General features: G+C 43.2%; 1 protein-coding gene and 1 long non-coding RNA gene across 2 annotated transcripts in view; one reads left to right on the top strand and one right to left on the bottom strand.

Annotated features, from left to right (window-relative positions):
• Positions 1 to 21,186, top strand: part of LOC146007019 (uncharacterized) — a 318,388-nt gene that overhangs the window by 241,318 nt on the left and 55,884 nt on the right. The gene's annotated exons all lie outside the window — the stretch shown is intronic.
• LOC146007808 (uncharacterized) lies at positions 11,373 to 14,274 on the bottom strand. Its single transcript, XM_083146460.1, has 2 exons — positions 13,098 to 14,274; positions 11,373 to 12,730 (listed from the first exon to the last, which is right to left on the bottom strand). Exons 1-2 carry the CDS (start codon positions 13,675 to 13,677, stop codon positions 12,357 to 12,359), a joined length of 954 nt encoding a protein of 317 aa, XP_083002586.1. The 5' UTR covers positions 13,678 to 14,274; the 3' UTR covers positions 11,373 to 12,356.

Here is a 21,186-nt window from a genome sequence, read left to right as displayed (position 1 = left end):
AGCTGATTGGCTGGTAAATTAACTCCCCATAATCTCTTCTCTGGGAATATCTTCTAGACTCCGATGCATGTGATGATGACACTGTCAATGCAGATGCTTTAGCAAGTATGGGCACATTTGTGGGAATAACCACAAAAAGGAAGATCTATAGTAGCTTAAACTGTATAACAATTTCATTGTAAAGGTTGCTTATTTTTTTATGATTTATTAAAAGTAACAATATGTCAAAATGTAATAGAAATATGTAATTGAAGCCCAATTTATTAGGCTCGTTCAATGCAATAAAGTGTTATTGCAGTAATAGTGCTTATTTTTATGCATCTACTTATTCACTTTTATTTATTGCAAAAAATTAGGAAAGCCATGCTTCTACGTGGGAGACATTGCTACTTGCAGTAAATCTTTTACACTATAAGGACAACATGATAGGCTTCACCTTGTGTTTGATGGGTAGAGCTAAACACATCTTAGCCCTGTAATATACAACTTTTTACATACTGATTTTACGTTCGGTAAACATGGGTGATTTTGAGCTGATTTACCAGCAGATGAGTGGCTTTGGGGACGGCGCTGTGCTATGCAAAGCCGCCCAACCACCACTGACAGTGCTGGGTAGGGGGAAAGCCACTCAGTGGGAGCGGCTTTCCCCTCATCGATGACAGCGGTCATCTCTGTCCATACACACTGGGCATAAGTGTGTATGCACGCCCAGTGTGTATGGACCTTAAGTTGTAATAGGGACTGATCTACTGTATACAAGCTCTCTCTGATTTAGGGGGAATTATTTGTGGCTGATAAGTTTTCGCAGACAAAACAAAAAGGCCCATCACATTGGTCACATTTTCACATGAATCTGGTTCTGAGATCCATGAGTTTTTCACAGCTACAACTACAAAAATGGGTCAGTTATCAGGAATTTTTATTTTGTCTGCATTTGGGCAGGTGAAAAATAATCCCCAATAGTGCTGGCTTTTGGGACCTGTGGAATCAATTAGCTGATGTAATTTACTACGACTAAATGAAATTCCCCCATAGGGTACAGTTCACCATTTTTTTAAGCAGAATTTCAATTTGGCCTATTCAATTAAAGTGACAAAAAATTTGTCACAGTCGAAAGACATATTGATTGGCGATTTACCTGCTGATCCATGTGTTTTTGTCGAAATTTCATGCAATTTCGCCTGGCTTTAAGTCATTTTATTTGCTGATGCCTTTTGAACTCCAAAAAAAGTGAAAAGGTGAAAAAAGATTTTTTTTTTTTAAAAAAGCAAAAACCACAGCAATTGAATAGTTACTTGTCGAATTAATACCATATTTTCAGGTAGCTGAAACAATGGTGCCAATTGAATACTCCCATAGTCTGTTACCATTCATAGGAGTACAGAATAATATATTGGCTGGCTCTGATAACAGTATAGCAAAAATTAGCTATTGAATGCCAAGACTGTTTTAAATCACAAATTTATGATGGCTGAAATAGGATATCTGTCAGTGCACATGGCCCCACGCGAGCCCCATGATGGTGCTATAATCACTTCACAATCTTTAGACTGATAAACACTTTTCTTTTTTTTTCTTTTTGGGATAAATTAAACATAGCCCGGTGTAGTGATGACATCCCAGGGGTATGTCCGGGCACTTTTTAATAAGCGAAGTGTCTGTGACAAGAAGCAGATCTGGCTGCTCAGGTGGAGTAAATGTCTTGTTGTACACACTGCACTATAAATAAAACACTGCTCTCGTAAAACATCTCCAAGTGAGCAGCATATTCAGACATGTCCAGCTTTTAGCCTTTTACCAGTTTTCATATTCATACTGCATTATGCACCTGCGGCCCCTTTACTGGGCTACTGTAGCACTGTGTGACTGTAGTCTACTTGCTGACAAACAAAACAATGGCCTGTTGCTATTAAGTTATAAAGTTTGATACAAGTAATAAAGGAAAAGTTTACTCAGCAGCAAAACCCACTACATATATGCTTGTGAATAGCACAATACTATGTGTAACCTACATGCCGGCAATGTCAGTACACGCTGGCTCATATATAAACTTTCAACATGGGATGTCAGGCAGCTGAATTCATTGCTTGTGTCATCAATAGACACAATTCCTATGAATATGTGAGATGTACATTGGCACCTTAAGGGTCATATGTGGTCACATCAAAGCTCACAGCTATAAATAAAGGTATTTAGAATGTTTATCTGAGCGCTGGAGTCTGCGGTAACTTGTAAAGTCCCTTCTTGATGTTAATACACTCTCTGCGCTCTGTGTGTTGACATAAAAAGGAAACTTGTCTTTTAATGGCATTAGCTACTGCATGCCATTGTACAGCAGGAGGGATGGAGGAGGGATGTCTCAAAGCACAGGCATCTGCAGAAATGAATGCTAAAGTGGACTAATATGTACATCAGCCATCCAAAAGGTTAAGAAATTTGCTAGTTAACAGACAGCGATGTCTGACATAGGTGTCACTGACAGAGATGATAAAATGTGAAATAGCCTATTCTTGGGCTGTGCACAAATTATTTACGCCACATAGGGGGTTCATTCGCAAGGGCATGCACATGGAGGTTACCCAGTAACATCCATTCGCAGGCCGGGGGGGATCCACCCACATCTTTCGATGGTTGCCGTCCATCGAAAGATGTGGAAGGTGTTACCCATATGTATGGTTGTTCTGAGCAACCTTACATATGCGTGCACGCTGGGAAGAAAATGGGCGGGCAGCTGACATCCGGTGATGTCAGTTCCCCCCCCCCTGCACCTGCGTCATGGCTTCGTGAGCATGAGAATGCCCAGCATTCTCAAGAGAACGTCCATGAAACGCTGGGCGTTCCCATATGCTAATGGAGCCATCCCATGCCCCTTTCCAGCCCCCTGCCCACCCGCTGTCCTGGGTGCGAACAATCTGTTCGCCGTGGGTGCACGCAGCCTGCATATGTGCAGTAAAACAACATCGGTCCCCGTGCGAACGCAGCCCTTCTGCGAACAGACCTGAATAAGGTCTAGAGAGGTCTCTACCTGCTGTTACTTGTGCCCCTCACCGGTACTAGTTATATCCTGCTGCTTGCAGCCATATCTTCTGTTACCCACCGGAAGCATCTTCTGACAGGGAAATGCAGCTAAGATGCTGTTAAAGCGGCCATTAGTTATAGAACAAATGTAGAGTTCTGGAGTAAATAATAGACAGTGTCTAGGTCAACGCCTAAAAGGGTCTACAAGCACTAGGTCTACATTGACAAAAAGTCGACACAAGCAAAAAGGTTGACCTCTGAATGGTAGACAGGCGTTTTCCATGGGGTTTTGGTGTCTATGTCAACACGCACACCGTATTCAAGTGTCCTGCCTCTGCCCACTGGGATGATGAAGTATGAACAATTTGGTGTAAAAAAAAAAAATCACGAAAAACTCATATTGACCCTTATCATGTCTACCTTTTGCGTTTGTCTACCTTTTTTCAATGTTGACCTAGATGTTGTCGACCCAATACCCAAATGTAGGGGGATAGGGCTTTCAGAAATGAGAGTATATCTAAGAATTGTGTTAAATAGCAACATCTGGCAGATTCACAAGATGCGGCACTACAGTATGACGGGCTGTGCACTGGATGAGGGGGTTAGGGAGCGGAAAGGGAGGGTTTGGTGGGTGTGGCACTAAGGGGGGGCATCAGGTGGGGATGAATAAGGGGGTATGGTAAGTACACTTACCCAGTCCCTATTGGGATTGTGATTATAGGGATGCCAGTATTCTGACCACTGCATATGTCACCGTCAGTCTTGCATATGTAGTTAGACCACATTTCTCTATGATTTTGCCATTGTACTCCAAATTCTCTCTACCAGGACTGCGGACACTCCATTCTATCTAGGCACTGATTTTGCCGCAGAATTGGAAAAGACACCGGCTGGAGAGATGTTCTATTATATTTTTTACTTCTGACCACGCTGATATTCATGAAGTCGAATCGTGTTATATGAATACCAACCATATCGTGATTAACGAATACCAGCTTTGGCCATATTTTTAACCTGTACATCCTAGAGGTTTCTCTCACAATATATTTATGAGTGAAAACCATTCAACCAATTGATCTCGGTGTATTACCCCTGAAGAAGTCCCCAAGGGACGAAACGCGTAGGGTTTCTTAGACCAATATACATCTAAGGTCAAATCAGGAATCAATACACCTATGTGAAAATACCTACCGGAAAACTTCTATACTTTGTATTTTATATTTTATTATTTGGAATAAACATATTCTATGTTTTAAGATGAATCTGCTGTTGGTGAAACACATTTAAGCGCACCTCTACATCTTTTTCTTTATCTCTTTCCTTTGGACCTCTATTAACAGCGAGGCCCTAGAGTAGTGCTGCTTTCCAAAAAAGCGCAGGATAAGGTCACAACCCCCCTTTTTGTGAATATATATATAATAATATACATCAATTATCTAAGAGCTCACCTCCTAATTATGTGAATATGTTACTATATAATTATTGCAGATTTTTTAAACTACTCAAATTGGTTCAAGATCTAAGGAAGTCTCCTTTGTTGAGCTGAAAGCTTATTTCTATTGAGTCATTTTTTGTACCCCTGATGAAGTCCTAGCGACGAAACGCGTTGGGTCATTGGAATGATGAAAATATGACTACTTAAAGATGAAATATTGCTGAAAAATTGTTTTATTTATTTTTAATAAATTGTATAAATTACAAAAAAGTGTCAAATATACACCTGTTTTATGGTGGTGGTGGTGACACACACAAAGGCGCACTCTATATCTTTGTTGCATATATATATATATATATATATATATATATATACACATATACATACAGTGTAGAGCGAATGGGGGCATTAGTTGTCATGGATGTAAATCTTTTGATACAGTATAAGCATTTCTCTTAATGGCCTAAAGCAGGGCAGGCATTCCCTAATGGCAAAACTGTGGCTAAGCATTATGGGATGTGCAGTTTCACAACAGCTGGAGGGCCATAGTTTGGACATGCCTGGCCTAAAACAACTTCCAGCAGTGACAGAGAACTGTAGTAGTAAAAGACATTTAAGTTATATTTGTTTGTTGTGTCTTCATCACTTAAAGTGCCCATACACTAGGGCGATTCTCCTGTGATTTGGTCACTTTTCATCCGATATTGTCGATAAATCGGATGAAAAGTGACCAAATCGCATGGGTTCGACATCAGGTCCATTGCGGTGCACGCATCGCATCGGAGCCTTAAAATCAGAAGTGATGCACTATAGATAAGGTTCCTGGGCGGCCCAAGGGGGATCGCAGGTGTATGGGCAACTTAAATTACAGTCACAGCACAAGTTACAGGGAGGACATACAGATGTACAGGGATGGTAATGATTAATAAGGCATAACTCTGCCTCCTGCTCACTGTGACACACAGCCCTTCATGTTATGTATCCTGGCTAATCTGCTTGCTGGTCATTTTGAACAATAAGGATAGCTAGGTATCATCCTCATGACTAGAGGTATCAATCTGTTCCTCCATATGCTGTCTCCTTTCAAATGGTTGTTTCACCCAGGTTGTGCTTCCCCCGGGATTTAACCTAATAAGGTGAGAGGTTGGTTAGTGTAGCCGGTACCGCACTACCCAGTATTATCTGTACCTACATAGCCCTTGGCACAAAGCCACATTCACTGACCACCATTCTGTCACTGTGCCTCGATGGTAACACAGTAACTGAATCCTCCCTAATTACTGGCATTAAGTGCTTTTAAAAATGGTAACATTTGAAGCCCAGATGTCACAGTATATCAAAACACAAAGAGCCTGAACTCCTTAGGATAAACACGTTTTCTTAGACAGTTTAATTCTTTGTAAATTTGAAGGCAAGTTTATTTGTTTTGTGCTTTGTTTCATCATACGTTTCTGATAATATTACAAATGTTCAGTCTGTGCTGTAATGAAAACGACTATTCCCAAATAACTGTTCTGGCTTGTTTTCTCCGTGGAGATTGTGTGACTATTCTGTGAGTGCATATAACAAACATCATTGTGGTGTTTATTATTACAAAGAGCAGACTCTAGACGCCAGAGAGGAGCTGGGTGATCAAAATGATGTCTAAATAGTAAAATGAATGTTTTTTTTTTTTTTTTTTATATATATATTTTTCTAAGTAGATTGTATGTTATGATTTCCCTGTTTGTGAGAAGCATAGAATCTGAGAGATACCAGCTAGCATAACACCCAAAGACCAAGCATTTATGACTTTCATGACTGCTTCCATCACCAAGCACCTTTATATTGAAAGTTCTACCACAACTGGGTTCAGTATGATTTACCATCAATCAAAATATCGACAATCAAACCACCGACCATCTTTGGCCGGCAGTCAAAATACAGACATACATTATACCGACACAGTCAAAACGTCAACATGATTTTTTTGGGATGCGTATGTCGACACGTACACCAGTGTACCGTGTACCCTCACATGGTTCGCTATGCTTGCCATACTTTGGGCACAGTGCCACACTATCCTAATCTATGCCCACTTGGATCATGAAGTAAGAACAAGTCGGCTTCAAAGAAAAAAACATAAAAAACTGATGTTCACTTTTTGACATGTCAACATTTTAAATGTCAGGGTTTTTTTTTTTTACCATTTCAGCATTTTGACCATGTTGGTATTTTGAATGTGTCGGTATTTTGACTGTTGGCCAATGGTGGTTAGTATTTTGATTGGTGATATGACTCTACAATAAGGGGTTTCTCTACACCACTGAAGGTTGTAACTCACACTTTTCAGGTACCTAAACAACAAAATTCAAATCCCCTGCTAACCCGGAAATTACTTGATGCAGCTGTTTGCGAAGCCCTTGCAATATTATCTTAATCCCATTAGAGCATAAGTTAGTGATGATGACGACACAGAGGGGCTTATTCAGATCTGAGCTCAGTACAAATTTGTTTGGAAAATTGGCAAAACCATGTGTACTGCAGGTGGGGCAGATGTAACATGTGCAGAGAGAGTTAGATTTGTGTGAGTTATTTTGTTTCTGTGCAGGGAAAATACTGACTGCTTTATTTTTATAATGTAATTTAGATTTCAGTTTCAGCACACCCAACCCAAATTTACGTCTCTCTGCACATGTTACATCTGCCCCACCTGCAGTGCACATGGTTTTGCCCATTTTCCAAACAAATTTGTACTGAGCTCAGATCTGAATAGGGCCCAGTAAGTAGACGTTCTGCTCCTATAATGGAGCACCTAATGTCGTTGTAAATCCGGGTACATACTAGATGACATACTAGATGAAATTTTCCAATACTGACCATTCCTTATGAGAAATTCTCTAAAATCGCTCAGTGTGTACGGAATATATCGGGGGTGATGCACACTCCTGTGAGTATATAGCGATGTCCTCTGTTGTCTTTACATTCAGCTCAATCTGAGGATATGGTCAACAAAGGCTATACTCCTGTATGTGGTAGGGATAGCCATCGACCATGGATAATTCATAGTCATTGATGGCTTATGCCCGATGTAAAATAGTTTTGCTATTAATATGGGAGTACCAGGTGGTTCCCCTCCATTGATGGCACAGCATAACTGAATAGTTGTTTTTTTTTTTCCCCCCGAAGGTACCGGGACACCGGACACCTGTGGAGCCCCACCCCCAAGTTCTGGTTGGACTGCTCCAGCGCTGCATTAACCTACTATAACCCTTATTGTCTCCATGTGAGGACAATCTTGGTCTGATTAATAGATGGACGCTAATATAATAATGCTGTAGCCAGATGGAAATGTTTTGTCATCCAAGCAACTAGTGGTTGTAGATCGTTGGATAAAAGACTCCCTGAGGGATCTCAGATACTGGTGCAATGATTTCTGTGTAAAAGATTGGGGTGCAGGCTTACACACCCTGCAAAAAAGGCTGTGACATGCTAGCATTTTTTTCTGCCCCTCCCTATTACTGCCCACAAATGGTCCCTGACTGTCAATCACACTTCAGAGAAATGAATGCGAGCAGTATCGCTGAAGTATCTTGGTGCATGCTAAAGTGTGAACGTGATGTATGCGCACAAGCTGTACCCATTTCTTTAATACTCTGCCATCTCATTTTGGATGTCTTCTCGCCAACTCTAATTCAATATTTCCAAAACAGAATTACTTATATTCCCACCAGCTAAGAACGGTTACCATCCTGATATCTCCATCACTGCTCCATCACTGTTGACAACTCGACAATCTACCCTACCCCACAAGCTCGTGGCCTAGGGGTCATCCTCGACTCTTAATTGTCCTTTCTTCCCCACATTCAATCTGTCTCCAAATCATGTTACATGCATCTAAAAAACATATCCAAAATACAACCCTATCTCACTCAAGACACTACTAAATCTCTTATCCATGCACTCATTATATCCCGCATTGATTATTGCAATAGTCTCCTAACTGGTCTTCCCCAGAACAGACTCTGACCACTACAATCCATTTTAAATGCTGCTGCTAGGCTGATCTTCTTTGCAAGACGCTCATCGTCTGCTGATCCGCTCTGCCAGTCCCTCCATTGGTTACCTGTATCTTACCGTATTCAATATAAAACACTTCTACTCGCATATAAAGCTATTATATATATATATATATTTGCGGTGAGCTGCCCTCCCTCCCTTACCCGGCGCTGCTGCGCCAGGCTCGCCTCCTCCCTGCACCCGGAAGAGGATCATAGTGCAGGGAGGAGGAGGTCACAGGTGCGGGCAGCGCAGCTCTGTGCTGCCAGGACACAGGTAAGGGGGGGGGGGTCGGTGCGGGGCAACGGTGGGTTGCGATATGGCTTCTATGGGGCATCGCCAGATTTTTCTGGCGATGCCCCCCGCCGCGGTAACCTGGCGGGGGATGCTTAGAGCGTCCCAAAAATGCGGTAAAAACCCCTTACTCAGCAATTTGAATAACAATCAGGATTGCCTCCGGCCACTCCAAATAAGAGGAAGAATTGTGTATCACTGGGCTTAACTAGAACACTGACTCATACATACAGACTATACAAATTTTTGTAGATAATAATAATAATATTTATATAGCACTTTTCTCCCAATAGGACTTAATGTGCTTTACAATTGTCTTTACAGCTCAAAATACAAAGCAAGCTTAACAGTAGATGCAGTGAAATGCTTGAGCAAATAAGTACGTCTTAAGTCTATTTTTAAAGGATTCTACAGTGGGGGCTTCTCGCACTGTGCGAGGAAGAGAGTTCCATAGAGTTGGAGCAACAAAGTTGAAAGCTCAACCCCCAGATTAATTCAGGAAAATTCTGGGTACGGTTAGTAGTCGTTCTTCAACGGATCGTAGTAGGAGAGTAAGGAATCAGCAGCTGCTGCAGGTACCTTGGGCCCTGGTCATGTAGGGCCTTGAAAGTGGGTAAGCCAATCTTCTAAACGATTCACCATTTTACAGGTAACCAGTAAAGGGCGTAGAGAATGGGAGTTATGTGGCAGGAGCTGGGCTGGTTAGTTAGTAGTCTGGCGGCTGCATTTTGTACCAGCTGCAAGCGGTGCCATTCTTTTGATGCGAGATCCAGGTAGAGAGCATTGCAGTAGTCTAGTACCCCTTTTCCATCTGCAACCCGTGTTAAACACGGGTTTTTGAACACGGATCATACCCGTGTAAGACACGGGTAAAAACACTGTTCACACTGCGCACAGACCCGTGTTATACCCGTGTCGGAGCCTTTTACACTAAACCCGGGTAAACTTTGAAAAATCCCAAGAATGCCCACAAGACATAGCTTTTTTCCAGTCCAAACCAGTTTGAAGTCACAAAGGGGACAAAGGGGAGGGGTGGTGGGTGGTTACTTCTTGCAGCATTGCAGCAATGGAGTCAGAGAGAGTAGCTGTGTCTATGCTGGGCTTGCAGACATTTTGCAGTATTTTGCTGTACTATTCTGCCATGGACAGCTTGATGCAGCTTATAACACTCTGCTACCTACTGCTGCGCTGGAGGAGGAGGACCCAATTCTTTGCGGAGAGGGAGAGTGCTCGTCGCCATTATTTGAGGAGGAGGAGAGTGCTGTTATCAGCGAGTGTTTCCACCATCCTGCAAATGAGCACTGCACCAACCAGAAGAATGTGGATGAGAGATCGCAGACATGGGGAGGCTTTCATGCAGACAGTTCTAAGTTTCCAGGATGAACAGTGGATGGCACATTTCAGAATGTCCCGTGCTACATTTTTCTATATTTTGGAACTACTGTCCCCTGCCATCACGAAACAGACCACCAAGTTCAGGAAGCCTATTGAGCCCAGCAGGAGGTTAGCAATTGCTATTTGGTGGTACGCTACCCCTGGAGAGTATAGAACACTCTCTTGTCTATTTGGTGTAGGAATTGGCACAGTGTGCAAGATTGTATACCAAGTCACACGGGCATTGCTGAAAACCCTATACCAGCGCTTTATATCCTTGCCGCAAGGACAGCGGCTAGAGGACACTGTCAAGGGATTCAAGAGGCGTGGATATCCTCAGTGTGGTGGAGCAATCGATGGTACCCACATTCCCATCATTGCCCCCCGTGATAACCCCGCAGACTACTATAACCGCAAGGGGTGGCATTCTATTGTCCTGCAAGCTGTAGTGGACCATAAATACTGGTAAGCAATAGTTTACTATTTTTTTTTGTAAGGATGGGCATTTTCTTTGGAGGAACAATATGTAATATACCATTCTTTTTAGTTTCACAGATGTGTTCATAGGTTGGCCCGGTAGGTCACATGATGCGAGGGTGCTAGCCAATTCAGATCTGTACAGTATTGCGGAGGACCAGCTAGGTGGATGTCTGTTCCCTAGAGAGGTAAGAAATTTGTACCCTACAGTTTATGTTCACCCATAAACCAATATTTATGTTTTGAACCAGGAATAAATATAATTATTTTTACAGAAATCGGTGACTGTTGATGGTGTGGAAATTCCGGTCCACCTCATTGGTGATGCAGCCTACCCCTTGCAGCACTGGTTGATGAAGGGCTACACCCAGCATGTTCAACTGTCGCCACAACAGATTGCATATACCCATGCCCTCAGTTCTGCCCGTATGGCAGTTGAAAATGCTTTTGGCCGATTAAAAGGACGCTGGCGTTGCCTCATGAAGAGGAATGATGTGGACTTAAAAATCATGCCAGATATTGTCGCAGCTTGCTGCATTCTGCACAATATATGTGAGCTGCAAAAGGAAAACTTTCTTCCTGAGTGGAATGTGCTGGACCAGGAGTTGTTGGGAAACGTACATGATGCAGCAGGCTATGAGGGGGTGCATAGCGTTGCCGCAGAGCGGATAAGAGCCACAATAACTCAAAACCTTACATCAATGTTGCAGTAAGGGACACAGAGAAATATTGCTGGTTGAACAGTTTGTGTTTATTCATTTTTTGTATACTTGAAGTATAATTATAAAACATGTCAAAAAACTTTCTTGTATGTTTTCAAAACTTGACATACAGGTACAAAATGGCTTGGTAAACATTTATGAGTGCAAAAATCTAAGTGCAAAGAGAACACAAGAGGGAGGAAGATGTATGACGCAGTGATGGGGGGGGGGAAAGAAGTCATAAATTGGCAATCCTATCAGCTCCAAACTGTCCCTTCAGAAACCCTTCATACACTTAACAGTTTGGAGCTGATAGGAGGGCCTAAAGCACTATCACTGCTCCATACATCTTCCCCTCTGCTATGGCCATTCCAGTTATCACGTGGACCTAATTATTTCAGGCCTAAGAACGTTCATCCTTGAGGTAGGAAAATGTATATCTAGATATACTATATATTTAAAACAAAAAAAAAATGAGCACCCTAGTACTGCGACCTTTACTTGCAGGTACAAAATGGCTTGGTAAACATTTATGAGTGCAAAAATATAAGTGCAAAGAGAACACAAGAGGGAGGAAGATGTATGACGCAGTGATGGGGGGGGGGGGTGAAAGAAGTCATAAATTGGCAATCCTATCAGCTCCAAACTGTCCCTTCAGAAACCCTTCATACACTTAACAGTTTGGAGCTGATAGGAGGGCCTAAAGCACTATCACTGATCCATACATCTTCCCCTCTGCTATGGCCATTCTATAGTTATCACGTGGACCTAATTATTTCAGGCCTAAGAACGTACATCCTTGAGGTAGGAAAATGTATATCTAGATATACTATATATTTAAAAAAAAAAAAAAAAGAGCACCCTAGTACTGCGACCTTTACTTGCCCTTCTATGTATATAAATAATTATATATAAAAAATGTGTACCAACTGGCCCAACTTTGGCTTCTCAACCTACATTGTGCAGAAACCTAACAACCTGAAAAGATACATACAAACATTGCTGTAGCAACAACAGGCCTAACTCAATTGCCTATAAACCCGATATTGTTCGGGTTGTGGGGTTGATGTGTTAGGATACTGAGCATGGTCATAGTTGTACTGGCCATATGCCACTTGTGTGTGGTCTTTTTGTGGTGCTTGGGTATTGGGAGGGATACGGCTAAACATACGCTCAAACAATGTCATCTGCCTCTCATGCATATCCGCTATTTGTGACATAAAAGAATCATGCATTTCTTTTTCAGATGCTAAAAAACGGGCAATTCTTGCATCTTCATGAGCATTCAAATCGCTATCCGCCTCACGTAGATGTTCCAGAATAATCGTTGTCATTGCTCTCACAGATTGTTCTGTTCTGTTTGGTTTCGGCTTCCTTTTGGGAACGTTATAGACTGTGTAGGGATAAAAAATGATTTGTTACACACTGATGATATATAAACTTTGCATAGTTTATCCAACACATGTTTGCGGCCTTCCGGCACATACACACTACCTATCCATTGCCCATTATGTTTTCAATCCTTTTTCAAAGATAGTTTAAAGGTATTGCGGTGTAATATTGTTCGAGGTTGCCATTCAAGTATCCACATATCCCACCATGTGTTAACATAAGTTTTGGTCTTACGTATGGACTACTGCAGCAACTATGACACAGCATGCTAGGATGTGTAGTACCAAAGGAGCTTGAAGTATGATAGTTTTGACACCACTACATAATGTTTGTGTATGTGCTTGTCTCTGTGCAAATTTAATACTTACTATTGGAGCGCAAAGTTGTGGGCTTGGGTGCCTGGGAAATCTCCGTCGACTTGGGTGCCTGTGAAGTCTCCGGCTGAGAAGCCTCTACCTCCTCATTTATGACAGCGCTGACGGAATCATCCTTCATGCTTGACTCTTCCAAACTGCAGTCTGATACGAGCAGTGGGGATGATGGTCCACATTGTGAGCTGGGGAGGCTGTGCTGTGTTTCGGCATGGTCCTCCTCTACTGACATCTGACTATTGGCACAGCTGGATGATGATAGTGCGATGGGATTAGTTAGGGCACTTTTGCCAAAGACACTGTAGCATAGCTCATAATATGGCCAATCAATACGTCCTACGCCACTTTTCTTACGATTATGGTCGTGTGTTTTCATAAATTGCTTTCGTAGTGCCTTTAATTTGTTCACCACTTGCTGCTGTGTTTTTTTTATGCCTCTGTCGGCCAGTATAAGGGATATGTTCTTGTAGACAAAGGTATCCTTTACTGTACCCGTCATCTGTCTTCTTATTTCTTCCTCTCCCCTAATATTAAGCAGCTCTCTTATCTCACTGTCTGTCCAACTATGGCTAGACATGGTTTGCTGTCCAAATACCTGCTGTGCCCAGCGTTGTAGGTAATGCTGTGATGGCTGCTTGGGCCCAGCGTCGCAGGGATTGTGGCTGTGATGGCTGCTTGTGCCCAGCGTAGGTAGGAGGCAATGTGCTGCAATGGCTACTTGTGCCCAGCGTGGCCAATGTGCTGCGATGGCTGCTTGTGCCCAGCGTGGCCAATGTGCTGCGATGGCTGCTTGTGCCCAGCGTAGGCAATGTGCTGCGATGGCTGCTTGTGGCCAGCGCCGGAGGAGCTGCTGCTGGGAAGCCTCCTCGTGGTCAGCGTCTCCCAGCGTCTTCCGGCGCGTCTCCAGCAGATGACATCATCTTCTGGTGCCCCTGAAGAACCAATTACCGGCCTCAGCGTGTTACCCGGATCTAAAACACGGGTAATGTGCATTTACACTGCGCACAGACCCGTGTCATTGCCGTGTTTTACCCTGGTAGATACCAGGGTAGAATTCCCTGGTCTCTCTACCCGTGTTTTGTGTAAAGGACACGTTCACACTGACAAAAAACCCGTGTCGGTGCGCGTCCTCGAGCAAAAACCCGGGTAGAATTTGCTAGTGGAAAAGGGGTATAGGAGTGATGATATAAATGCATGTATGACTTTAGGCATCCATGAGCAGCTCTGTTTAGTTCTTTATTTTATTTATATATTATATCTAATCTCACCACACCATAACCACCAGGTTGCGTGCCATTGCCATGATAGTACAAATGCTTGGTAACTCAAGTCCCAGGTGGGGGATGAGGAAACCGGCACGGTACCGCAGCACTTGAGATTCAACTTTATTACCTCAACAGCGTTTCAAGGTCCAACCCCGGTATCAAGAGGAAAGCAAAAAATTAATTATATAATGCGTGTGTATGTATGTGTGTGTATGTATGTATGTATATATATATATATAGGGAAAATCTTTTGTCAAGAAGAGAAATGTATTGGATCTATGAGTTGGATACTCTAAGTCCAAAAGGTTTAAATGACAACTATGAGATAGCCCCTTTCCTATAAAAACTGAATACCCTTTTATCTTTTTATCTTTTTATCTTTTTTTGATTAACTTGTCCCTATTATGGTGTATATTACAATATTTTTATAGTGAAGATCTGTTTTCTATACTTGTCAAGAAGCACCTTTCACGAAGCACCAAGCACTTTTAAGACTAAGCACTTTTCTATTAACTTTCCCCCTACCTGTGTATATATATTTTTTCCGCATGTAATATAGTGTTTTATGGGCAAACTAATAGCTTTTGCCAGTAAGAAAAATGGCGGTAGCAGGCTGAGCGGTACTGGGGTCTCCTTGTGACATGAGGGGTGGAGTGTCGGCACTGTGACCAGACATGAACTCCCTCCGTTGTGTTTATAGGAGTAACCGTACCACCCATCCAACAACTAATATACGGAGATTGCAAAATAAATGTCTGCCATATAATTATATATAAAAAATGGCCGTGCGTGTCATAAACCCGGACGTGAGAGCGTCATGCGGGTCAAACAAAATAATGGAGACAATGACGTATCTCCGATTGTATACTTCCTTGTCTTTAAAAATGGCCGTGCGGGTCAAATACCCGGAAACAATGGACACGCGAGTAGCGTGCGGTCCATTAACTAGGAAGTAGCTCAATAGCAACAAGCTCACGTAGCCGCAACCGGAAGTGACGCTTCCGGAAGGTAACAGACGGCACGGGGCGGCACTTTGAGAGCTGTAATTAACAGCAGTATAAATATAGGCAAGGTGGGAATATCATTTTATGCTCCTGAAGAAGTCCAGGATATTTGAAAAGGACGAAACGCGTTGGGCAGAGGGGTAAACCGTGGAGGTTACCCTGCAATCCAGTACTCACTCAGATAAGCTCTATTTGTTTTTATATCATGTACGGGCAAATTTTGTCTATTGTTTAAATAAAATCCTTTGCATTACAATATTACACTAGGATTTCTCCTTCTGTGTTTTTTTCTCCTGTGTTATTGTGCAAGTACTATACTGTGGTCTTTTGGACTGAGGAGGCTCTCTTTACAATTCTGCCTATGACTTGGGAGTGACGCTAGAACGTGACATACGAGGTGGTTGGATACCACCACAAATGGTACACCTTCACGATTTGGGGTGTTGCTTGATTGGTGGAAGTGTCATTTTGAATATTTAACTACTACACTAGGAGGCGCTCTTTTCACCCCCTTTTTTCCAGATTCTCTATGAACCGGGCTAAATTGGACTAGCCCATTGGAAAAGTGCAGCCGCCCTAAGAAAGGGAAAGTGGTGTAGGAGAAGAGATTGTGTTCCTTCTAGAAATTATTACTGACTACTTGCTTTCCATATATATATATATATGTGTGTGTGTGTGTGTGTGTGTGTGTGTGTGTGTGTGTCTATGTATATGTGTATTATATATATCTTGGAGCATTAAACAATTAGGTAATTGTGTATGAGCTCATGCAGCTTCCGCACCTCACACAGCCTATGCTCCCAGCTGCTTACTGGCCTGACACATCTCGAACGAAGAGTCAGAGTTACACAGGCCATACAAATGTCCTGAGGCAGGAAATAGGTAACATCTGTCAGTAAAATGCCGAGCACCCGCTTCCTTGCCGAGATCCCGGAGTACAGCGGCAGTGCATGCTCTCTCACTCAGTCCTGCAACAGTAAGCAAGATCAGGCACCTGCCTGCTCTGTCCATGAAACCTGCCAACGCACCACACTGTTCAGGAAGCTCAGTGCATTTTGCCGTCCTCATTTGTAATAATTCCAGGATTTTGTCTAGTTTAATGCATAAAAGGGCTTGTGTATTGTTACAGATTATGTCAGGAATAATAGAATGTTAATCTGATTCACAGTAAATGGAACGCCTTAAATTAATTTGCATTCTACAAAAAACAAAAAAACAAAACGCAGTTTATTATTTGGGGGGATTTGAAATACCGGTGTTATAATTACACTGTTCAAATTTTTTATCAAATGGATTTTTGTCTGTTAATGCGGTTAGTGCTATACAAGAACTAATTAGGTGAATAGATACAACTGATGTTGTATATGGGAATATGGTCCTGCACCCATTAATAAGATCTTGTATAATGTCTACAGTACACAGGCCCTCTAGTGGAACGCTGGAGGACTGCTCTAGAAGGAAGCTAGTGCTGGAAAATCTCTTCTACCACATAAAAAATTGCACCGTTAAAGCCCATCAACTTGCATATACTGTAGATATAGACATAAGTTATAAGACATAGGTTATGTCATATTGTTAGCATTATATATTATTTTAATAACAAGAAAAACATATATATTTTTTTTTTTTACTGAAAGTTCCATCTATTTTGCAACACAAAGAGGAGGCTCCAACCTGTTTTCACAAACACCAGGGTCTGATTCAGCACCAGTTGTAGTTTTGAGAAAAATCGCATAACTTTCACTAGTATGCAGGGGCCGCCAAGCACAGGAGTAGGGCCCCCCACACACCGGGTCCCCCCTGTGATGCGATCACAAAGTTTTGCAATCCGCAATCAGAGAAGCGCTCACATTCTTATGATAGCCCCGCTGGGCTGCCATGTTTTGGATCACAGCGGCTGCGTGTAACATCACCCAGCCACCAGACCACACCAACCGAATTGCTGCCCCCCACCGGTACTTAGAATGCAGTCGCATTTCAAGGGGTTGCACATGTGCAGAATATCATAAATCGACACATATATTGATTTTTCAAACTTCAGCATGTGATGAGGTATCTCCCTGCTGTCACTGCCACTTCCTGCCAGCCCCAAACATACACATTCCTGTGTACACATGGGGGGTGATTCAGGTTAGTTTGCTAAGCAGTGGTCATTTGCTGCCTAGCGAGCCCCTTAACACCACCCGGCCAAACGCAGAATCCCCTCAGTACCATGTGAGGGTATGAATGCAAACCCATTTCCTCGCATGTGGCCGAAGGGGAGAGAAATCTTGCAATGGTCGCCAGCCAACGCATGATTTCTCTTCCCTTTGGAAATAAGTCAGTTCAAACTGAATCGGGCCCATTATCTCTTGTATCGAACATTACTGATTGCTAGCCAAGTGCTTTATATTATAAGGAGGGCAGCATTTGTGATTCAGAGCCTGATTCAGTTTTACTTACAAATCTGATGGTGGTACACGCCTGTGGAGAAAGGGGGCATCAGACACGACAATGCATGACCCGAAGCCACAGCCTGATTGAAAGACTGCGGCTGTTTGGGGGCGCTGCAGACTTCCTAGCCTCAACAGTGTGAACGGCACAGTCCATATGAGTAACCCCCAGTTTAAGCAAAAGGTGGATTTTCATGCCAGTGATCCGCTGCTGTGTTCCCAACAATGGTATATATGCCATGCTACGCATTACATACAGTCACTTGACAGGAAAAAGAATGTATAAGCTGCAGGGGAGCTTAAAACATAATACTGATGGGAATAGATAGAGGGAATCCTATAATTAAAGGATATATTGGAAACGTGTCAGAATCTGCATGTGGGATGAGGCTGGTTTGAGAGCAGTTTAATGGATTATAGTTTAGGGTTTGTGGACAGCTGATCCGCGTTAGCACCAAGTGAGGTCCCTCAGGGTGTGTGGGTGAGGCCTCTGTTTCCGTGAAATGTGATTTGTGTTATTTTTATTATTAAAGTTAGTATAATATACACTGTACCGGGGATGCTGTAGATGCCACCTTTCAGTCATGTGAGAACTGCATAAGGATACTGTGGGGTAGCTGTATGAAGCAATGATAAAGATGAAGAAGTCACGCAACCAATCAGCTTTGAAGTAATCCTTTATCAAGTACATTCTATAACACTGTAGAAGCTGATTGGTTGGTTGAAGCCTTGTCACACGTCTCCACTTGTATCACTGCTTCATACATCTACCCCAGGGTGACTTGAAAGTACCCCCACAGTAGTAACGGAATCCATTATAACCAGGTAATGATATAACATTACTATATAGCATAATCTTATAAAGAAGAAATATGCTGCGTACTGCCTCTGCCACTTATAATTGTGCTATATTCATTGCATGGTTCTGTGTTTGCCCAGCAGGTGTCATACAGATCAGCAATTCCTCATTCAGTGATGAAGAACCAATCAATGATGAGTGAGATGGTACATATACATTGCATCATTGATAGAAATAGATGTAAATGACTCACTGATGTGGCTGGAATGTGATGATAAAGTGTCAGAGAGCTATCAGCAGCTATTAAGGATTGAGAAGATCACAGTGGGACTGAGCAGGTGTAAAAGACAAACCTCTAGGCCAAATAGTTCACTTAAAGTCATTTATCCACGGACTGTAAACAATGTCATTTGGGAGGAGACAGCTTGAAGGTATAAACAAAAAGGTCTATAAAGAGGAAAAACAGGTTGTGGGATTTGTGTAAAGGCTCCCTGAGGAAGGGGCTTTTAGGCCAGCCTGGAAGAGAATACCTCATACAGGATCATAGCAAGCATAATAAAGCAGCAAATATAGGTCCACACTTGTAGACAGGTCAGTAAGACAGAATAGCCAACTGTGTTGCCATGGATTATACAAACTTTAACGTAACTATTTAAATGACAGTTTCTTATATAGTGCAGCATATTCAGTTGCACTTTAAAATTAGAAACAACAGTGATAAAGCAAACTTGGTAGTAACAGTGTGATCTAGAAGTAGGAGGGCCCTGCTCGCAAAGTTACAATCTACAGTGTATGGATAATAGGTGGGATACTTAAGGATAGAATTCCATAGCATGGCAGTCCCACCATATTACAAAAATACTGTGCAATTTGGCGCTGCCTGCCTGAAGGGTAATGTTAGCAAATCAAATAGATGTATATAGGATAAGTGCATAAAGAGATTTAATAGTAAAAATAGTGCATGCAAAACAAACTTGATTATTGGGCAAATATATGTATATGTTATGTCTAAATTGACATTTCTTAGTCCATATATTGCAGATGTTATGAGGGGGGTACTGTGGTGAGAGGGGCTAGCGTCCCGTCCCCTCTCAGTGCACAGGTCCCTCTCAGCACTCACAGTTCTTGGGGTAAAGTCTTTTCCGTATAAGTCCCACGTAGCTGCTCGGTCCCACGATGCCACTCTTCTGGTGGAGTGGGATGTCTCTAGGTGTACGCTTGTGTTCAGCGGGGTGGGTGGAGGTACACTGGGGTTTGCGCACGGAATGGGTTTCACCTGGAAGGCTGCTCGCTACCACGGCGGAAGACTCGCAGGGCTCCTGGTGGGGAGTTCCTCCGTTCACCGCTCGTTATAACCCAGACCTTTCTTTCTGGTGTCCCCAGATCCGGCCTCCCAGGCGGCTGTGTCCCGGCGTTCTCCGGCCTTCTCACTCCGTCTGCGGGGCGCCGATGGATGACGTCACCGTCAGATGGGGAGCTGGACGTCGGGATGCCGCGGTTTCAGCCGCAACTGTGCTTGCATACGCTGCGGCCCCTGGTTACAGGCTGGTGCCGGCTTGTCGATGATGGCTTTAGGGTGCGATGTATTACAATGGGTGAGTGGATAACCAACGCGTTTCGGCTCTCTTCGGAGCCTTTTTCAAGGATGTCTTGAAAAAGGCTCCGAAGAGAGCCGAAACGCGTTGGTTATCCACTCACCCATTGTAATACATCGCACCCTAAAGCCATCATCGACAAGCCGGCACCAGCCTGTAACCAGGGGCCGCAGCGTATGCAAGCACAGTTGCGGCTGAAACCGCGGCATCCCGACGTCCAGCTCCCCATCTGACGGTGACGTCATCCATCGGCGCCCCGCAGACGGAGTGAGAAGGCCGGAGAACGCCGGGACACAGCCGCCTGGGAGGCCGGATCTGGGGACACCAGAAAGAAAGGTCTGGGTTATAACGAGCGGTGAACGGAGGAACTCCCCACCAGGAGCCCTGCGAGTCTTCCGCCGTGGTAGCGAGCAGCCTTCCAGGTGAAACCCATTCCGTGCGCAAACCCCAGTGTACCTCCACCCACCCCGCTGAACACAAGCGTACACCTAGAGACATCCCACTCCACCAGAAGAGTGGCATCGTGGGACCGAGCAGCTACGTGGGACTTATACGGAAAAGACTTTACCCCAAGAACTGGGAGTGCTGAGAGGGACCTGTGCACTGAGAGGGGACGGGACGCTAGCCCCTCTCACCACAGTACCCCCCTCATAACATCTGCAATATATGGACTAAGAAATGTCAATTTAGACATAACATATACATATATTTGCCCAATAATCAAGTTTGTTTTGCATGCACTATTTTTACTATTAAATCTCTTTATGCACTTATCCTATATACATCTATTTGATTTGCTAACATTACCCTTCAGGCAGGCAGCGCCAAATTGCACAGTATTTCAGTATATCCAGGGGGCTGGGGAATCCCCCTTCATTTGGCAGCGCCTCAAACCATAGGTTGAGCGCAATAACCATCCTTTAACCTATACCACCATATTACAAGACAGTCCTGATGGGATGCAATTAGATACAAATGCTACTGGAGGTTG

The sequence above is a fragment of the Crinia signifera genome, chromosome 6 (assembly GCF_055691185.1).
Source record: "Crinia signifera chromosome 6, ASM5569118v1, whole genome shotgun sequence".
Lineage (NCBI taxonomy): Eukaryota > Metazoa > Chordata > Amphibia > Anura > Myobatrachidae > Crinia > Crinia signifera.
The sequence above is the reverse complement of the archived record's forward strand: the minus strand, read 5'-3'. Positions and strand labels throughout refer to the sequence as shown.

What these genes read in the sequence shown, in the direction of transcription:
- LOC146007808 (XM_083146460.1), bottom strand. Translation starts at nt 13,677, where the DNA reads ATGTCTAGCCATAGTTGGACAGACAGTGAGATAAGAGAGCTGCTTAAT. An exon ending in CACAACTTTGCGCTCCAATA is followed by an intron (nt 12,731 to 13,097) that starts GTAAGTATTAAA and finishes ATCCCTACACAG; the next exon opens with TCTATAACGTTCCCAAAAGG.